Source organism: Ictalurus furcatus, chromosome 10 (genome assembly GCF_023375685.1).
Source record: "Ictalurus furcatus strain D&B chromosome 10, Billie_1.0, whole genome shotgun sequence".
Lineage (NCBI taxonomy): Eukaryota > Metazoa > Chordata > Actinopteri > Siluriformes > Ictaluridae > Ictalurus > Ictalurus furcatus.
Genome location: NC_071264.1, coordinates 12,128,065 through 12,144,508, shown reverse-complemented (window position 1 = coordinate 12,144,508; position 16,444 = coordinate 12,128,065). Strand labels below are relative to the sequence as shown.

General features: G+C 42.6%; 1 protein-coding gene across 2 annotated transcripts in view; it reads left to right on the top strand.

The window, feature by feature from the left end:
• The first annotated feature begins 941 nt into the window (after positions 1-941).
• The window catches only part of mcf2l2 (MCF.2 cell line derived transforming sequence-like 2), an 83,500-nt gene continuing 67,997 nt past the window's right edge, over positions 942-16,444 (top strand). The window contains exon 1 of one of the 2 annotated variants that reach the window (XM_053634111.1): positions 942-1,388. In XM_053634111.1, the coding sequence (XP_053490086.1) occupies positions 1,310-1,388 (79 nt within the window). In that variant the 5' untranslated portion in view covers positions 942-1,309. Of the gene's footprint in view, positions 1,389-11,662; positions 13,142-16,444 lie in introns of those variants that run through there. The other variant, XM_053634110.1, reaches the window with a different exon arrangement.

The following is a 16,444-nucleotide window of genomic DNA, read 5'->3' as shown; positions in this document are numbered from 1 at the left end:
ATTATTATAAATTTGAAAAGTAATTATCCAGCTTCCTAAAACACTAAACTGATTAATAAATGTTTGCGATGTTTAAATTGCCTTACTGTTGTGTTATTTTCTTAACAAAACAAAAAAGTAGCAGTAATTCAGAAACTCTTTCCATCTCATGTACATTAAGTGCTGTAGTGTTATACGGTAAAATTTTTACATGTTTTTGGCAATATACACTCCTGGGGGGGGGGAAGCCCCAAATGACAAAATATTAAGCTTTCAATGGTCTTAACGACAAATCATTGGTCAGGAAATTAGCCTCTTTTTCTTTTCTTTTTTCTTTTTTTTTTAACAAATAGAAAAAGCAAATTAGGATAGGATAACTGTTCCATTTGATTTATTTAAATGTATAAGCCTCGTGGTTAAACTTGCAGACAGGTTTTTATTATCATTTTATTATTTTTTTATATATATTTATTTGATTTGATATTTACTTTATTTTAATTTTGTACACCCAGACATGTGTTAGTGTCTAGTTCAAGAAGACTATACTGTATAAGTGAATTTCCCCATTTCTAGCTTTACAGTTCACTGCAGCAAAAACAAACAAGCAAATGGTGGCATAGGAAGTCTCAGGAGTGGACTTGTTTAATTTGTGATCATTTTCTGAACAATGATTTGTTGTTAGGACCATTAAAATCTAGGGTCATTTTGGGCTAGTCATTTTGGGCTTGGCCCATTTATTTTTGCCCAGGAGTGTATTAGTTCAAAATCCACAACAATGAAGGTATTCTGGTTAATAATAATAATTATATATATATATATATATATATATATATATATATATATATATATATATATATAAATGTGCAAATTTGTTTTCTTTAACAATGTATGTACATTTTATTATTATTTTTTAATTTATCTGCAAACACTTTCTATATCCTCGTTAAGTGTTTAATAATCCAGCTCCAGTCCAGTAAATCCATTCCTCCATGTTTTCTATGTAGGGTGCATGGAGCCTCCTGTGTCCCTGTAGGCAGGTAGCTCTTCTGTGATTTGTTTCCCAGCATCTGACTCACGGCACCGGCTCTAAGAGCCGCTCAAACACTTCCTGAGCATTGCTGACATGTGGCCGCAGACAATGAATTATTAACATCACGAGTCACACTGTCTGCTTCTTTTGTCATTGTAGCCTCTGCTAGGATTTACTCTTCTAGGATCAGCTGCTCTCTTTTGCTTGAGAGCTGTTTGAAAGGCTGGGAGTGGCTGCCTGCTGCACTGTGTGAGAAGAGAGAGGGGAGAGGAGAGGAGAGGTGTGTGAGGCTGCCCTGAGATGCTCTGCTGGCTGGAGGAGGAAGAGATGTCCGTGCAGGAGTTCCTGGCGCGCGTGGGTTGCGTTATCACCCATGTTGGTGAGTTCTCGCCTCCTTTAGATTTGCGTTAGGAGTGGCGAGGGGGTTGTGGGGTAACGGGGTAAGCATCATTACATCATAACATCCTCGGTTGCAGATTCATTTGGATTCCTGCGTGCTTGCCTTAGGTAAATATGCATACAATAGTGCATCAGCTTGATTGTGAGGAGTTTCAAATATCTCTAGATTTATTTGTATTTGCATAAACTGATGAGGTAGCACTGATTGTGTGGAAAGACAGAGCATGCTAAAACATTTTCCAGTTTCTTAAATAATTAAATTTATCTGGCTCCTTAATTGCTTTCCATGTGCTCGATTATCTGGTACTTATGGGTTGGAATCTTTTTATTTTTTATTTTTAATATCACCTTTTCTGTAGTGAATAAACAATATAAAATAACACAGATAGAGAAGTAGGTTATTGTGCCATGCTTCTTGCGAGAGCCTCCTTCTCCTCCTCCTCCTGCTCATATGAGATGCACTGGTGCTGAGACGGGTCTCATGGGACAGGCTACACGTTGCCATAGAAACTGAGCCAGGCCTTCACAGCTATCCTCACTACATTGATTCACTGCACCGTATAACCTCTAAAAACGCCTCCACCTTCCTCTTCACAGCACACAAGGGGATCCCAATTATTGCTCCAGCTGAGGTTTACGATGGATGCCGGTTTCTAAATAACTGTTAAACCTAAACCATATCCACTAATCTCTGTTTAATGATTATGTCTGAGCAGCTTAAATGGCTTCCACTGTGCATTATGACTGTACTTTGAACTTGGCCTGTAAATGTGACGCAGTTGATAACTGGAATCTTCTTACATGATCTTTGGCATTGTAATAATACAGAATAATACTAGGATGTTATATGAAGTGCATCATACAGTTTTATCTCAGTGGAAATGGGGAGCAGTTGTCAGTGTTTTTATGCGTCACTCTGATGCATTTACCATTGTTTTTATCTTGAAAGTGTAAAGATCCAGAGCGGGAAAAGGCATCAGAGTCAGAGGTATTACAGCTCATTGCTGTAACTGAATGACACACTGGCACAGACTTAATCCTGAGCCAATCAGCTGTGCGCTTGGCTCCTGGTGACATCACCTCACTGTGAATCACTAAGAATTAATGAGTATTGTATGACTTGTATCTAAGAGGTCATAAATATTTCATGTTTCAAATATTTCATGACACAGCATATTGTAACCACTGATGTCATTAATGTGAGTGACTTGTAGTGACTCAACTATATAAATGCTATTTACAGATGTGTATATACGGTCATTTTTGGTTTTAGTTCCTCTACACTAAATGTTTATATACTAGTTCTCCAATGTTCATTCAAACATACCATGCTAATAGCATTTTTAATGAAAGGAGAAGCATTATGCATGTAAATAGAGGCAGATGTCTTATGAAAGCTTTTTCTGATGCTAAATCACACCCTAAAGCTTGGTTGTGATTTCGTGATGCTGTCCTCAATGCTGTTCTGCGAACTATGAGCATTTGGAAGACCAGTTAGAAGATTCAGCAGGAGTGATACATTTTTTCAGTCTTTTTTCACTCATAATTTTGAGTTTATCATGTTACTCACACTAATGAGCTATCTGTGTGTATCTTCTCAAATCACATACTGTTGTACTAAATAGGACATGAAAACAGCGCACCACTAGCTGTTACTTTTATATTTTTTAGGGCAGCCTTTGGCCATGGTATTGTATGACCCTGTTTGTCATGGACCAATGAGTTTAAAAAAAAAAAAAATCTCTTCTGTGATGTTCACTGGGAACAGGGTGTAAAAATAGGCACAGATGTCACAGTTCCTCAGTGTTGCTGCACCTACTTATAGTCTAAAAACCATTAAAACAGAAAAAGTCAATCTTCACAGTATTGGCCCTTTAATGTCATTTGAGAGAATTTAGTTAATATTAAAAAAAAAAAGCATGAAAAAAGATATTTGATGACAGTCACAGGCCCAGTTGTTGCTTTTAGTCTGTAAAATAATGGAAAATGTGGTTATTTAGCCATCGCTACTTAAGGAAAACTACCACAGCCAGGGCATTTAGAACGGCTCATGGAAAACTGCAAAGGGATCTACTCAGGAGATGTAGTTAATGACTGGGCATGGCAAACATGGCTCACATCTGTCCAAGGCTCACAAGTTAACAAAGATGTGACATTCATTAATGTGAGCTTAAATACAGAAAAAACGATGGTTTATACACAGTCCCTTTTATTAATGATGTAACAAAACCTAGGCCCAAATTTATCAACGGTGTGTTTACACGTCGATTTTTGTGTATATTGGGCGTACGAACATTCCGATGTAACGTGTAGGATTTATCAAAACAAATGTTTGCTTAGATTTGTGTAGAGTATTTACACATGCAAAGCACCTAACGGTGAAAAACAAAACTGCATGTACGTTATAATGTGTTCACCTTTACGCAGGGGCTTATTAAACCAAGGGGCTGAACTGCTAATACATTGAATTACCTCTAAAAGTAATTAGTGTTAAATACAAGCAAGTTTATGGTCATGCTCAACTCCCATGAAAGGCTAACAGAGTCAGCATGTTAATGAATGCAGCATGGTTTATCTCACTTTGTCGGATATAGAGTGTTTTCAGGAACAAGACCGAATTATTTTACGTTTACAGTTATTCATTTAGCATATGCTTTTATCCAAAGCGACTTGCAAATGAGGGAATACAATCAAGCGATATATCAAGCAGAGAACTAAAAAACAAAACAAGTAGTGCTACCGTACAAGGTCTTTAATTGAGTGTTAGAGGAGCAAAGTGCACAGAGTACAGGTGTAAGATCCAGTGTAAGTGCATTTATTTATTTATTTATTTATTTTGACTGGGGTCAAGTTAGGGGAGAGTTAAGTGTTCATGGAAGAGGTGGGTCTTTAGCCATTTTTTGAAGATAGTGACGGACTCTGCTGTCCGGATTGAGGCTGGAAGTTCGTTGCATCACTGAGGGACAGTCAGTTTGAAGGTTCTGGAAAGGGACCTCGTGCCTCGCTGAGTAGGCATTACCAGGTGTCGGTCGTTAACTGAACGCAATTTGTGGGGGTAGGTGGAGGGGACATAAAATTCAAGGAGAGTCTTGAGGCAGGAGGGTGCCCATCTACACGGTCTTGTATGTGAGAAACGTGATTTTGCAGAACTCTCTGAGTTGTTTATCAGCGGATGCATATTCCCGAAACCAATACTGCTAAATTTCTGCCAGTCAGCTGGGACCTAATTTACAGAGGGAAACGAGGCACAACTGCCATACCTGTGCTACCTGTGTATATCCAAGTCCTTTTTTGAAGCCATTGCTTACCATACAGAGTTAATTGTGGTTGTGTCTGTATTTAAATGAGCAGTGACATAGCAGAATCTATGGCAGATACAAAAGTTTGCACTCAACTGTGTGTATCCCGAGATGATGAAATGTGCACACCTATAATCAAAATTTCAACATTCTCTCATCATTACATTCATCAAATAGTTTCTTGCTTCTTGGGAAACAGCTTCTTGGGAAAGGATGTTTTCACCTCTGAAAATGAGTCGCTTGGTCCAGGAGTACTGTATACTGGAACAATAGCTGTTATAAACTCAGGAACCTGTCTATGGGCGTTGTGTTGACTGATCCTAAATGTGATCCCACATCCAAACTCACACAATCAAGCTGACTGCTTAGCTGAGACACAGATTACTAAAAAAAACGGTTCCACTGCAAATGTAAAAAGGTGAACAATAGGAAGGTCGCTGGACTTCCTTCCCTCACCCTCCATCAGTTGGAAGCCCATCACTAATATTACGTCAAAACTTCCTTCCTTACCTCTTGTCAACTGATATCCTATCAGTGCTGTGTTTATCTCGAAACAAAAACTCAAATACAACACTTATGCTCAGTGGGAGCTTTGACCTTTAATTATCATCTTTGTTTTTTCCCCCCAATTGGTGGTTTAGAGGAAAACCTGTTATGCTGTATTATATTTTTATTGTGCAGTAAAATGACCACAGCTTATGGTTGCATGTTTCCTGTTGAGGCAGGCTGTACTACTGTACCTGTGGGACATTACAGCATTCCTCATCTCATGCCTCATCTTATGACGTCCACGTTTTATACTGTTTCCTATTTGTGAAGCTCTTTCTTAAATCAGTAGGCCACATTGTACATGAATGCATATTCATTCAAAACAGCTGGGGGGAAAAAAGAAAACAGTGTCTTTGTAAAACACATCAGTTTGAACTTCTGAATACATTTGGTAGCTGTGACCTTTACCTCCTGTACAGTGACCGCAGTGCTGTTGAGTGCTTTTAAATAAGTAATGTGTGTGTTGTATTACTTTGCTTGCTGAGTCTGCTCTGTTGTTGGTGTTATGTTTGTGTTGGTGTTATGTAATAGCTAACAAATAGGAAACTTTAAAACGACGTGAGTGAACTGCTGTTTGTACACAGAATTTAGCAGCGAGGTCTAGCTTTCGGAAACTGGAAGCATAGGTGGACATATTCCCTTGAAGATTGTTTTGAAGGGGAAGAGGCTGAGGAAGTACACAATCTAGTGTTGCTTTTATTAAGCTCCTCCATCCTGTTTATGTGTCTCTATGGCAGACATGATTCTTCAGAGTCTACCAAGTGTGGTCATACTGTTGAGTGCAAATATTGTACAGCCCCCCCGGTATAAAGGTGGAAAATATTTTATAATAATTCTTTTATCCTGGTCATAGTCAAGGTGGACTTGGAGCCTATGGGTGTGAAGTGGGAATAAATCCTGAAGGGACGCTACCACAGGCCAGCACTGCACCCACACACTCATTCACACCTATAGGCAATTTACAGTCTCCAATTCACTGACTATGGACCTGTTTACACTAGTGTGTTTGGGTTTTAAAATGAAAATGATCCTCGTCCACACTGGCGTTTCCGCTGTGTTTCAGAGACCATCTCCGTCCACACTGCACGACCGAATACGCATGTCACATGAACATGAACTGGGCATGCGCATAGAAGTGTAAACAGGAAGTTGGTTGCTAGTCACCGGCAGGCACAACAAACCGGTGTTCCATGTAGGGTTTACGCCACTTGAAATGAGATTTGTTGTTGATTGCTCTAATCATAGCTTGCCTCTTGCGCATGTAGGCAGCTGCAGTATTATAAAATGAGAATTTAACTGCACAATGTCTGCTCAGCATGACAACAAATCCAGCAAAGCTTGCGGTTCAGTCTCCATGTTGTTGTGTATACGATCAAGGTAGTGTAATGGTCATATGGTAGAGGCTTGACGAATTAGGGAAGGATATGCAATGATCCAGAAGACCCAATCAGGGGGTGAATGTGGGCGAAGCCACGCCTTCGTTTTCAAAAGTCTTCGTTTTGGTCTGTTTACACTGAAATGCGAGCCCGGAGTTTTCAAACTAAAACTGGGTCTCCGTTTTCAAAACGCCGGAGGCCTAAGGCCCTGTTTACACTAGCGCGTTTTCGTTTTAAAATGCATAACTTTTGTTATGGTTACACACGTCTACACTACTCCGGCGGTTAAATTCTGTATTTTATAATACTGCAGCTGCCTACATTGTGGTTTAAAACGCCGTTTAAAAACGAAACGCACTAGTGTAAACAGGGCCTAACATGTCAAACTCTACACAGAGAGTAATTTGAGCTCAGGATTGAACTGGGGACCCTGGAGCTGTGAAATTAGGCAAAAAAAATTGTAGTAAAATTTACAACGGAAATAATCCAATAGCTGTTTAAAGTATACAGAAATGGTTGGGAGTAGTTATAAAGAAAGAAAAAAAGAAGAAGCATGTTTTCAGATTCGGAAAATTAAATGCAAACTTTTGAGCTGATATTATTTTTTCCCCCACACTACTAATATCCTATAATCCACCATTTGACCATTTGTGTTACTCATGATAATGTAGGAATATCTATGGGACGCAACGCACTAAATGTTTTGTTGCACTAAGTTAAATTTAATTGTCTCCTTCATTTTGTTTCAAGGGCAGGCAAACGTTTGCACTCAACTGTATAGTGTCAGTTGTTATTTTGAATTCTCTGCATGAAGCATATTATGTGACATGTTTTACAATCATACAAATAAATTTGTAACAATTGCTCCGCCCCCCCATGTTCTGAGACACACTTCAAAAGACTCGTTCACCACTTACTGTCCATTTTCCTAAATTCCATTAGGATGGTAGGCAGACAGATACATTACACCATGTACATAAGGAAATAACATCCCTCCCCTTTAGAGTAAATATGTTACGACACGGCGAAATCGGCGCGACAGCTCACAGAGTGTAGTGACGCCCAGGGACGTGGCAGAGGAGGACTACACTTCCCAGTTATACCGTGTCTTTGGTTGATCCTTGTGAGTATTGTTTGGATCAGTAGTTGCATTTGTTTTCCCATGCCTCGAATGTTCTCGTTTCCAGGTGAAGACCGTGTTTACTTTAACCCTGAGTTTGTGTCTAATAAAGACTGTGACCTGCACCTGCATCCGCCTCCAGTCCCTTTCGTAACAGAATACTGAGCCCAAAATGCGGAAGCAGCAGGTAGCCATGAGCACCGCCGAAGAGGCCAGGATTTGGGCGCTTTACCATTCGTCCCTGGAGATGAGCAAACAGCTAGAAGAGGAAATTGCTCAGTGCAAAGCCGAGCTGCGCGCCGCGTCGTCCCTTGCGCCATTTACCCCGTCCCCGCTACCAAAGAGCGACGCCGTGCAACGCAGCCAGCATAATGATCTGAGCATCTGGGGCTTCCCACGGCAGGGGAACTGTACAGCGCCACGCAGCCAGCAAAGTGACCTGAGCATCTGGAGCTTCCCACTGCAGGGGAGGTACACCATGCTGCGCAGTCCAGAGGTGAAGGCTGGCCCAGAAATTTTTTTTGGGGGGGCAACGAGGACAGCAGAGCTCCAGCCTGAGGCCTACAGGGAGGTCTCAGCTGTGGAGCTCCTACCTGAGGTCAACATGGTGACCTCAGAGCGACAGCTTGAGGCGGCTGAGGAGGCCGTCCCGCTGCCCTGCCTGGCCGAGGAGGCCGTCCTGCTGTCCAGCCCAGCCGAGGACGTCGTCATGCTGCCCTGCACAGCTGAGGAAGCTGTCCTGCTGTCCAGCCCAGCCGAGGAGGTCGTCACGCTGCCCTGCACAGCCGAGGAAGCTGTCCTGCTGCCCTGCCTGGCCGCCCAGCCCACCAGTCCCGCTGGGGACGCCACCCAGCCCGCCAGTCCCACCAGGGGGCGCCGCCCTGCGTTCCAGAGCTGCCGGGGGGCGGCGCCCTGCGTTCCAGAGCCGCCGGGAGGCGGCGCCCAGCGTTCCAGAGCCGGCGCCCAGCGTTCCAGAGCCGGCGGGGGGCGGCGCCCAGCGTTCCAGAGCTGCCGGGGGGCGGCGCCCAGCGTTCCACTTCCAGCGCCGCCAGGGGCGGCGGTCCGACTTTCAACCCCGGTGGGGGTGTTGCTCCGCCCCTCTGCTGCCCGACGGAGGCTGCCTCGCTTTCCGTGGCAGCGAGAGACAGCTCGCACAGGGGCCCGGGACCCCCGTTGGAGGGGGGTTCTTGGTGCTCCGGGAGGAGCACCCTTTGGAGGGGGGTTCTGTTACGCCACGGCCAGCAGAGGGCACTGGCTCGGCTCCGGACGAGTCACGTGACATTGTTTTTGTTCGCTCGCTTCCTGATTGAGCATTTTGTGTTAAGTGACTGATAGGGGGCCACAGTTCACGTTGCGGGTTTGGGCCAGCTTTATGAAGAAGATGGGGGTCGCCATTAATCTCACGTCCGGTTACCACCCCCAGGCTAACGGACAGGCAGAACGGGCCAACCAGGAAGTCATACGGTTCCTTCGGACTTACTGCTCTGCCAACCCAGGGGACTGGAGTCAGTACCTACCATGGGCGGAATACGCCCAGAACTCGCTACGGCATTCCGCCACCCAGCTCACCCCGTTCCAGTGTGTCTTGGGTTACCAACCGCCATTATTCCCCTGGAACGCGTCTCACACGGACTCGCCAGCAGTGGATGAGTGGTTCCGCCGAAGTGAACAGGTCTGGGAGCGTGCCCATCAACAGCTGGTGCAGGCGTCCCACATCGCTAAACGAAAGGCCGACCGGCGCCAGAGGGCTCACCCTATTTATCGACCCGGGGACAGGGTGTGGCTCTCCACAAGAGATTTGAGACCCCTCACGGGCACAAAACTTCAACCGAAGTATATCGGGCCCTTCCGAATTCTGAGGCAAATTAATGAAGTCACGTATCGCCTGGACCTTCCGAGACACAGTCGCATCGCCCCGTCTTTCCACGTCTCACTTCTCAAACCTGTGATCTCAGGCCCCTTGGCCACAGCGGTGCCGGAGGATTCCCCACCGGAACCGTTGGAGATAGAAGGCCGCCCAGCCTACCGCGTCCGCGACATTTTAGACTTCAGACGGAGGAGAGGGGGACTTCAGTATCTCGTAGACTGGGAGGGGTATGGACCAGAGGAACAGTGCTGGGTCCCAGCCCGAGACATTCTGGACGCAGGCCTGCGTAAGGACTTCCACGCGGCTCATCCAGACAAACCGGGGGGGAGGCCTCGGGGAACTTCGGCTCCCGGAGTGAGCCCTTTGTGGGGGGGGGGCTCTGTTACGACATGGTGAAATCGGCGCGGCAGCTCACAGAGTGTAGTGACGCCCAGGGACGTGGCGGAGGAGGACTACACTTCCCAGTTACACCGTGTCTTTGGTTGATCCTTGTGAGTATTGTTTGGCTCAGTAGTTGCATTTGTTTTCCCATGCCTCGAATGTTCTTGTTTCCCGGTGAAGACCGCGTTTACTTTAACCCTGAGTTTGTGTCTAATAAAGACTGTGACCTGCACCTGCATCCGCCTCCAGTCCCGTTTCGTAACAAAATAACACTCCTTATTTCTATCCACTACAAATCTGTCTTTCATAAAGTTTGAATTGTGGCATTTCTTGTTATAAGTTGTGTGTTTTGTATTACGTGATTCCATGCATGTGTGTAGTTTAACTCTATATCATATCCTCATTTAAATGAGCAAGTTTAGCTTTGCCCTTTAAGTTAATCACAGCAGGCTACAATTGACAGTACTAACACATCATGAACAGACTTTGTTTTGGTTAAAGTTCATTAAAAGATTAAAACCGTGTGCTGAGGCATCCCTGGAATTTTCATTGTGTGTGGTATGAGTCTACTAAACAGTTTCAGATATAACTCTAATATTCAGGCTACACATCTGATTTGTCTATATCTATAAGGAACTGAAAGATGTGTGTATTCTGTATTTACGCATAGAAAGTGGAAGCGACTACTACTACATGCCAGAGGTTTCTGAAACAGACCATAATCTCATTAAATCCAAGCGTCTATATTTACCTCACTATACATGTGAGGCTATAATGAAGGCTACACTGAAGGCTTTTCAGCTTAGAACACTGTTAGAACCATGATTTTCTCCACACATTGCAGGGTGAAAGAAAACAGTGCCGGGTTTTATGGTTTGCAAGGTTTCCATGCTGAGGAATGCTCGTGTTGGCTTAACAGTTAAATGTGAACTTGTAAACCTCTAATCTTGTCTTACACCACGAGGATACTGTTGTGCTGTTTTCCAATTCCTATATGTATTGCATTCATTAAAAATATTTTTAAAAATCTTTCCAATTGAAAATCACTAAAGTGTTTTTTGGACATTTGAGGCAGGCTTTCTTTAAGTTCAGGAGCAACATTGCTTTGTGCCACAGTGTGCTTGGGAAAAAGAGAGAATTCCCAGTGTTGTAAATCCTTGTGTGGTGTGTATATGTGTGTGTGTATGCCTTAGAGATATTGTATGTGAGGTGGAGAGCGGAAAGGAGCAGCTCCTGTTTGTGTGAAGCTCCCTCTGACGCGCTATAACCAGAAACGCCCCTCACTATGATGAATGTCTCGTAGGGTGGGAGAGGAAGGGGGACGCCCCCCCAGTGCTCCTGGCATTGTTGAGGATATTTGTGAGAAGCATGCCAGTTTGTTCCACGGCTTCAGAAAGAGACACAGAACATCCTGGTGTCTCATTGGTAAGACAGATACAAGGAGACAAGGAGAGGGTGGTCAAGTGCCTCACGGCCCGGATCATTCTTCATAATGGGCTCCATAATGTGTAAGTCTGGGTCATTACACTTTTGTCAAGCTCTCTCTCTCTCTCTCTCTCTCTCTCTCTCTCTCTCTCTCTCTCTCTATATATATATATATATACACACACACGCTGTGTGGCCTGTGTAGAAATCACAGATTGCCCTGAGCTGTATTATGGATGCAGTGGGTCAGTGTTAGGTGGATTTGCCTGGTGATGCTGGGAATAAAGAGCTCTGTATGCTTAACCCTCAAAACCCTTCAGTAACGTGGCCTGAAAAAGATGCCAGGAATTATTATTATGTGAGCACTGTCTCAAAGTCTAGTGCCACTAGGGATATATTAATACAATATGTTTATTGTGCTAATAAGGATTGTTGTTGTTGTTTTTTTTTTTTTTATATTTTTAAAATAATTATTTTAGACAGGATCAGTAATTCTGGTTAAGTAGGGTAAGTCGATGTACTGAAATACAACTGCAGATTGTGTAAACAGTTTTTTTTCTCAATACAGGGAAGCATGTTTGTGGTAATGACACATACGTTACAGATGTGCTAGATAGGAAATGAGTATCAAAACAATGGAGTGCCCCTTTAAAGAATGGTCAGCATTATTTTAATCAAAAGGATTCCCATTTGTTGGATCGTGTAAATGCTATGACGACCAACAGGATCTCTTCACCTCTCTGAAGCATCTCAGATCCGCATTGTGATATCACTTAATAAAAAGATGTACAGTATTAACCTATACCACGTCTGTGTTGAATTTTGGAATCGGATTGGTTGAAAAGTGTTGATTCATTATTCATAACAGCATGGCTCTACTAATTCACATGGAGCACACAGTCTAATAATAAACAGAACGAGGGAAATCATGTTGTTTATGAAAGAAAAATGCATAACTGTTGATATGTTGAAGCCTTATGTAAAGAGGCATTTAGGTAACATTTATGTAAGGAGTCTGCAGTATCGGCACTTTAGAGGTCAGAGTTAAAGCCGGTGCGTTTAAGTTTTCCACAGCAGGAAAGTCTTCAGGATGTTGCATGACAAGCGACAGTATGTAGATGCTACTTATATCATAAGTGATAGCAGGAAATAACTTGTTTTGCAGATGTTCCACAGCATTAAACGTAACTAAAAAGTTTACTGTTACAGCACACCACATTGGGTTTTATTTTTTACATAGCACAATCACCTCAATAAGCAACTATTGCATTATTCTACTGCAGAGAGCATGAAGAAGTGCAGCAGTAAGGAGACTCAAGGACAGTGTATGTGTGTGTGTGGATGCTGGATTCTGGGTAGTGAGAGAGAGCACTCTCAGGTAGAAGAGAGTACAGTAAATGAAGCCTGTGCAGGAGGGAACCAGCAGGAATTACCAGCTTAAGCCTGTGTGAGTGACCTCTCTGCTCTGATCCCTGTGCTCTGAGCTGACCTTGCTTAAACCGGCCACACAGGCTGCCTCATACACACACAGACAGGAAGAATAGGATACTTTTTGCAGTATGAACACCACTCTGCACGTCCCAGCTGGGTGGTCAGCATGCAGGAGACACTCACACTGGGCGTCCTACTCAGTAGTGCGCATCTCGGCTGCGGAGATGGAGTCCTATCACCATTTTCTGAGCATGTGCAAGGAGATTGAATCTGCCACCTGGAAAAGTATGTCTTCCGCACCTTCCAAGTTTTTCTTCTGTCCATGCTTTCAGGGTGGAGTATTTCTTTTAAGTCTTTCCTGTTAATCTGCAGTCCAGGTGTTACTGCTTGTCATCTGATGTGTTGTCATCAGGGGTTTGTCTCACTGGTGGTGTGTGCTGGGTCGCTGATGTGTGTTGACAGCTTGTGCTACATGAGGAGGATCAGATTGTTAGGTGAAATAGAGATGGCAGCTTATTTCGCCTAGAGATGGAGAGACAAGAACTGGAAGAAATATACATTTTATGGTAAACCGAAAGCTTGGTACGATAGAATTTCACAGCAGGATATCTGTAGTAAACTGTAGAGTTGTTTGGTTTGGGTTACATGGTATGTTTGCATAATGTCAGAATTTAATTGTCAGACTTTTTGTTGAACTTGTAATTACTAGCTGGAAACATTTTTTTATTTCTCAGTGTGTGTTATCACGTTATAAACAAATACAGCTGAAGAACAGCTGTATTTTTTTTATAATAATAATTTTAGGTTTCAAAATAGCTAGCTTTAGCTGATTGTAGCTAAGTTCTTATAAGGGAATTCATATAAAATATTGACTGCAGAGGTTATGTAACAGGGGGACCACAAATCTCAGAATAGAACTTGTGACATTCATGTGTTATTACAAAATAGAAGAGCTTACGATTTTCCCATGTTCAGATGCAGAGCATATAACAGCAGTTTACAAGGGAAAGGGTTGAGGCATGTGTAGGTTTGGGGGCATTATCTTTTGCTTATTTATAGAATATTGATTTTGTACGAGCCGTTTCTGCTGTCCAGTGACATTTTATCTCGGAAATTCCACATCAATTCATATTCATCACAAAAAAAAAAAAATCATCAGTGGCTTGCCTGACGTTAACCTTGAATTGCCAGACACAGAAATGACACTGCATAGGCTATTTCTGGCTTGTCATTCAGAGCATAACTCAGTTCAGCCAGAAGGAATGCCACATCAAGGCCTTATATTATGATGTGAAATAACTGTCCTCAGAGAACTAAATTACAGATCTTTTTTTGAGCTTCTGTATTTATATATTTTTTTTGCTTTGTCTTGTTTTGTACAGTTTTGCTGGAGAGTGTGTATGTGAGGAATGTTACTGAGCAGACAAGCAGATAAACTTACTCTGTCAAGATAAAAACTTACTCTGTCTCTTACACCTCTACGTACTTTGCTCCTCTAGAACTCATTTATAAATCTTATATGGTAGCACTACTTGTATTGTTCTCCGCTTGATATATCGCTTTGCTTGTATTTCCTCATTTGTAAGTCGCTTTGGATGAAAGCGTCTGCTAAATGAATAGACGTAAATGTAAATGTAGCTTGACCTGAATGTGTTTTGTGTATTTGTAAGTGACGTGTGTTTTGGTTGTACCACAGACTCTTAAGATACGATACATCATAACTAGTATTACATAAAGTGATCAAAGCGTAGATCAAAACTTGAACACTGATCATACACCACAAAATGCATCCCACGTAATCATTATACTCCTCACACAATAAATAATTTTTAAAAATGCATTTCTAGTCTGCAAGCTTTCACTTTTGATTTTGTGCGAAAAGGCATTTCGAATGCACAGAAGTGAAAGTTTGAGTCGTTTTGTTTACAGCAGACATTGCACCTACTAGGTGGCTTTAAGTTATAACCCAAGGCCATGTTAAAACTAGGGATGCATCAATACAGTTTTGAGAATACTCTCTATACTGATACCAAATTGAGTAACCTACTTAATATTAAGCAATCAGGGACATCATGGAACATTTTATTCAGCTCTATTTGTGTTGGTTGTTGACCTGTGCTGCCAACAATGAACTGCTTAAAATATTATGGTGTTTAAACAGTATCTTTAACAGAGATTACGAGGGCCGACCTGAGCGAACAGAGCAATATCAGCGAGAGTGGTCATTAAAAATGACTGCAAAGTGACATGAATTGTACCTTGACTTGAGAGCAAAGGGGAAACTAATCAAGCATGTATCAATGCTTAGTGCTCACAGAACTGAAGTGTATTTCTTCAGGTATTTCTTTCTTGCTTCACAGTAGTACCTCTTCTTGAACTTTTTGCCTAGCACAATTTGCAGTTTTACTTTCCTTTGCTTTGGTTTGATTGTTAATCGTGAATTCTGTTGTTGCATTGTTGTCATTTCTTTTCATCATCAGCACGATAACATCCATCCATCCATCCATCCATACATCCATCCATTTTCTGTACCACGTATCCTACACAGGGTCGCGGGGTACATGACGGGGGGACACCCTGGACGGGGAGCTAGCCCATCACAGGGCACAATCGCACACACACACTCACACACACATTCACACACTACGGACAATTTGGAAATGCCAGTCGGACTGGGGGAGGAAACTGGAGTACCTATGCAAACTCCACGCACACAGGGTGGAAGTGGGATTCGAACCACCAATCCCGGAGGTGCGAGGCAAACATGGTAATCATGTGCTCATGTGCTCATGTGAATGGATGCTATGATACATGATACGAATGCATTCGCTAATTAAATCTGTAATGCTTTTTTGCGACTGCTTGTTTTTTTGTCATTTTTAAATTTGAACATAGTGCCCATTTATGTTGAAATTAGTTGATAAAGCTTACATTCTACTTTTGCAACCAGCTGGCAGTCTATTCAAGGACGCATGAGTATTCCGTATGTTTTAAAGGTCTGACTTTAGGGAGAAAACTAAAGGGAGGGTTCAGCTAACCCAACAGTTCACCAATATTACTGATTCTACCTTTCGCCTCTGAGCTACCATGGGTTTTGTGACTTGTATCTTTAATCAACGAATTCTTTTTTGCACCACCCTTATCATGTGTGACGTCTGGACTACACATGGGACCATCATAGAAACAACCCAATATAACCAAACCCACCTGGTTGAACTGGGTCTGGCATGCTACAAACAACACTGTTCAAATAGACACATATGGTTGTTCTTTGACTGCTCACTTGAACACAAACATTACCCATTTGGACTGTATTACCATGTAACTTGTTTGTGGCTAAATAGACTTTGTGCGTAACCTTTCTGTGATATGCTCTATGCTTTGGATTTCATGCTTGGTCCAGAGGACTGGGTCCTGAGACCTTGTATAATATAATTTATATCCCTAGAGGAAGACTGCTTTTGTGAGATTACTGTCATAAAGAAATCCTTTGATCAAATGGGCTTGGGTAATCAAAGTGATTTGAATAAGATTTATGTCTGAATATCACTCCATAAGATTAGTTGATAGACACATAAGCCTTTTTGC